The 4481-nt window shown below is 54.0% G+C and overlaps 1 protein-coding gene across 1 annotated transcript; it reads left to right on the top strand.

The window, feature by feature from the left end:
- The first annotated feature begins 6 nt into the window (after window positions 1-6).
- On the top strand, window positions 7-4089 carry LOC103617100 (rab-like protein 2A). The gene is made up of 6 exons (XM_008635357.2): window positions 7-123; window positions 1410-1489; window positions 2216-2327; window positions 2946-3043; window positions 3288-3371; window positions 3646-4089. The coding sequence occupies exons 2-6, from the start codon at window positions 1448-1450 to the stop codon at window positions 3724-3726; spliced, it is 417 nt and encodes a 138-aa protein (XP_008633579.2). The 5' UTR covers window positions 7-123; window positions 1410-1447; the 3' UTR covers window positions 3727-4089.
- The last annotated feature ends 392 nt before the right edge of the window (window positions 4090-4481 follow it).

Here is a 4481-nt window from a genome sequence, read left to right as displayed (position 1 = left end):
AACGGGGTCTGCACCTCTCCGTCGGCTCCTTAACGCGCCGCAGTCGCCCCCAGCAGTTTTCCACGTTCGCCCTGACGCTGTACCAGCACCGCGCCCGGGTGGGCGGGCAGGAGGTCCGCGTGGGTGAGTAGGGCCAGGGGGGGCATGCCGTGTTCCCGGGGACTGGCGGTGCCATGGCGGAGGGAACAGCTGGGAACTGGAGATCCCCTTGGATCTTGGTCTGGATCTTGCTTAGGGGTTTTGATAGACTACAACATCCTGACAGAACTGGTGCCCTTCTGTGACGGGGCTGCAGGTGCAAAGTGACTGCCATCATCCCCCTGGGCTTGGAAAAGTGTTGGGCACTGTCCCCGCAATGTCCGGGGCTCTGAGCTGGAGAGACAGGGATTGGATGGATGAATGGAGAATCGGGGGATGAAAAATGGTCTGGATGACCACATGGAGTCACTGGTCATGGCTCGTTGTCCTTGTGGAGACCTGGACAAGTGGGGGCCCTCAGGGGTCCCTCAGGGTCAGGGTTGGGGCTGGCACTGTTCAACATCTTTGTTGTGACATAGACAGTGAATGCAAATGTGGTCTGATAGGGACCTGTCTGTATCTGGGCAGTTTAAGGTCACTGTCCAACAGGTCTGACACAGTGTCAGTGCAAAGGAATCCCTAAGGAAACTGGTTTGTTTGGCTTTGGGTACAGTGCCACGCTTGGGTCCAGCTGACAAGAGTTGTGACTACATTGAGGTGCTTAACTGAAGCTATTCAAATGTATACAGCAAACCAGACTCAGATGTGAGCCTACAAACCCAGTGAGGGGTGGGGGATCTCCACCTGAGCTGCCTCAACAGCAAAAGGCATGGTCATGTCCAGGTTTGCCTCATGATATCTGGTGTACACAGAACTTCAGGGACTGGGACCTGTTTGCCTCTGGCTGACTTACCTTCAGCACTTCAGAGTGAGTCCTGCCCCTGGGAGAGCAGAGTCAGATGTCTGCAAGAGGAGCTGGAGCATTTCCCACAGCAAGGCCCTGGCTGACCATCACTGGGCCAGAAACCAGCAGTGTCCAGCAGTTTCTGCAGTTTTAGGCAGTTTCCCATTGTCATCCCTAGAGACAGTGCCAGACATTGCTACTGCTCTTTGCACTTCTGCCTGTCTTGGTCCTGCTGTCCCATAAAACTCGTGTCACTGATGGCTTCTCCCTTGTTGATGGCCAGTGCCAGCACAGCCCACAGCTGAGCCCAACTAAGAAAAGATCCCAGTTTGGCACAATTTCTTAACCCTGGATTGTTTCAGATTGGTGAGGTGAAACTCAATTTATGTCCCTGAGCAGGTGGGCTGGGCTTTTCCCCTTGGGTGTAAGTTGTGAGAAGAACAGAGCTTGGTGAGTTGTGTCATTCTGAGCTGTTCTTGCGTTACAGACTTCTGGGACACGGCAGGCCAGGAACGCTTCCGGAGCATGCATGCCTCCTACTACCACCAGGCCCACGCCTGCATCATGGTGAGGGAGTCTCAGCTGGGATCCATGGGATTTGGGCTCAGAATAGTCTCAGCAACACTTGGCCTTTGTGTTACTTTTATGGTTACACTGCTGTGTGTTCCTTGTCTCTTCCAGTGGTTTACAAAACTTTCCTAGATTATTCTTTCTTCTCTCACCAGATAAACCCCCTGTAGATGGACCTGGTTAACTCTGGTCTGTCTCTCCTGGTAACACTTTCCTCTATCCCCTGGCTCTGATGTCTTCTCAATGTCCTCATGTTTGCCCCTGTTCCCAGTTTCCTTGGCTCCTCACCTGCTCAGATCTCCTGGTTTGTCCTGTCGCTCTCACTTTCCACTGTTCCTCACCACTTGGGAGCACCAGTCATTTTCACTGGTGGTTTAGTTGTCAGAACAGAGGAGGCCACATCTTACCCTGCTTGGCACAAACTGTTCCCAGTGCCTGCTCCCTCTGTGGGGTGGCAGGGACTTGTCACAGGACACAGTGAAAGTGTAAAGGACATCAAGGGGCTGTTTCCTGCTGGCTGGGCTTGGGGATACTGTCCCTTTCTCTTTCACCATTTCTAATAACACCCAGTTCCCTTTGTCGTGTCTTCCTGGGAACATTCTGGATTCTGTCCTTTGTTGGTCAGAGCTGCCTGAGCTTGGCCCCACAGAGTGATCAGAGCTGTCCTGGGTCAGTCAGAGCTGTCCTGGGCTGGCCCCGGGATAGGTGGTTCTCTTTTGGAAGGTGTTCGATGTGCAGCGGAAGGTCACCTACAAGAACCTAAACAGCTGGTACAAGGAGCTGAGGGAATTCCGCCCAGAGATTCCATGCATCGTAGTGGCCAACAAGATTGATGGTGAGTGTCCCTTCTGCTCCCAGCTTGCCAGGGTTGTGGTGAGATTCGCTCCTGTCCTGACTGAGAACAAATGTCCCTTGTCTGTTGGGTCCAGAGATTTCCTGAGTCCTCCAGGGCTGGATACTATGCTGACCTCACCTGCTGTCTCACAGGTGCCTGTCCTGTGTCGCCAGCAGTTAAAAGTGCAAATTTGATCCATTTCAGTTTTATTCAAGTGATGTTCTTCCAATTCTGTCCTTACCACACTGCCCATTCTATCCAGCAAGAACCCAAAAGTGGCTGGAACAACACCTGGTCAAAAATGGCAGCAAAAGGAGGCAAAAGCTGTTCTGTAGCTTCCCTGGACCAGTCAGGGATGGCCTTGGTGCTGCTCCTTCAGCCTGCACAGGCTCCTGTGTGCTGATGTGTCTCAATGCACCTGCTGACAAAACTGTTCACCTGGCTCTGCAGGAGGCTGGAAGGTTCCCTCTCATGAGGAATGCTAGCCAGCCATTCATGATTGCTGTCGCTGGGGCTGTGGCTTGTCTGGGTCAGCAGTGGCTGACGTTACACAGAAGACCCCCACCTTCTGGCCCTCCTGCCGTGTCTGACTGACCATGTCTTCTTTGTCTGCCTCAGTGGATATGAAGGTGACCCAGAAAAGCTTCAATTTTGCCCGGAAGTTCAGTTTGCCCTTTTACTTCGTGTCTGCTGCTGATGGCACCAACGTGGTGAAGGTGAGATGGGCGTTCAGCTGCTGGGCTTGGTGTCCATGAGGCCCCTCGGCAGCCCAGGGGCTCGGGGGCTGCTGTGAGAGCAGGAAACGGTCCATCATTTCAGCTCCATGTGAGAAGCTGGTGGCTATGGAGAGTTGCAGAGGGTTTTTTTTCCTTGGGATGTGGGAACAGTCTCCATCTGCTACAGGAACTCAATGCCCATGTGCCCCATCCTGTGAGTGACGGGCCTTGTCCTTCCCACCAGCTCTTCAACGATGCCATCAGGCTGGCCGTGGCTTACAAACAGCACTCGGGAGACTTCATGGACGAGGTCCTGCGGGAGCTGGAGGTAGGGAAGCCTCTGTCCCTGCTTCTCCTGAAGGATGAGCAGTTCTGCTCTTTTTCCCCTGTGGCAAAGGGGGGACACTGTGCAGCACGGGAAGCTTTGCCCTCTGGTGATCCCGGGGGCTTTGTGTGCTGCTCATGTCTGGGCTGGGGGGGGGGAAGTGGGAACCATCACCAGAGCTCTCAGTGCCCTAGGTGGAGTCTAAAAGAGCCACAGCAGATACTGTTGTTGCAGTCTCTGTCACTTCTCAGCAGTTCCTTGTCCTGCTCCTTTCCAGAGCTTTGACCTGCAGAAGACAAGCAAGGATTTCTTGGATGAAGGGAAGAGCTGCACTGAAGAGGAGCCCCCATCTGCCTAGGCCTGGACCCTGAGCCTGGTTTTCCCTTGGCTCTGGATCTCTGGGGCCTGCACACAGGACAGTGATGTTTCTCGTGCCCTAGAGATGTGGTGATGGGCAGCTGGGCCTCTTCTGTTCTTGTGGGAGCCTGTCTGGGCAGGATCTTCATTGGCTCAGCCCTCACTACTGCACATTTCACTCAGGGGAGGGATGGGAGAATCCACATGATTCCACATGGATCATTGCTCATTCCTACTGCTCCTTCAGGACAAAGCTGGCTGGGAGAGGTGAGCCATCTTGGACCTGCAGGAAGGATCCTGCCCAGATGCTGTAGTGGTTCCTGCTGCAGAAAGCAAACACTAAAGCATATTTTTTACAAAGCTATGAGATGACATCCTTCTTGCACTGCTGCCATAAGGAGGCACGTCCCAGGTGGTATAAGGCCACGGGCCAGCCCTGCCTGGTCACAGCTGAGCCAGTGCTGCCTCTGTCCACCCCTGACCTCTGCCACAACATTCCTGGGCTCCCGTCCCTGTTCTGCCCCAGAACAGCCAGATCCCATGGGCTGCTGAGCGCAGGAGGTTTCTCCTTTCAGGTCCCTACAGCTTGTTGGATCTGGCCATGGCTCTTGTCTGTGTGTGTGTGCACGCACAAGATGCTGCATTCCAGGGAGCTGGACACACACACACTCTTAGACATTCATGGAATCATGGAAAGGTTTGGTTTGAAAGGGACCTTAAAGGCCATCTCATTCCAACCCCCTGCCATGGGCAGGA

This window comes from Corvus brachyrhynchos, unplaced genomic scaffold, assembly GCF_000691975.1.
Source record: "Corvus brachyrhynchos isolate BGI_N302 unplaced genomic scaffold, ASM69197v1 scaffold2266, whole genome shotgun sequence".
NCBI lineage: Eukaryota > Metazoa > Chordata > Aves > Passeriformes > Corvidae > Corvus > Corvus brachyrhynchos.
This window is presented reverse-complemented; position numbering and strand designations above follow the sequence as displayed.

Coding starts and splice junctions, on each gene's coding strand:
- LOC103617100 (XM_008635357.2), top strand. CDS start 1,448: ATGCATGCCTCCTACTACCACCAGGCCCACGCCTGCATCATG. Junction 1,490..2,215: donor AGGCCCACGCCTGCATCATG/GTGAGGGAGTCT, acceptor CTCTTTTGGAAG/GTGTTCGATGTGCAGCGGAA. Junction 3,372..3,645: donor AGGTCCTGCGGGAGCTGGAG/GTAGGGAAGCCT, acceptor GCTCCTTTCCAG/AGCTTTGACCTGCAGAAGAC.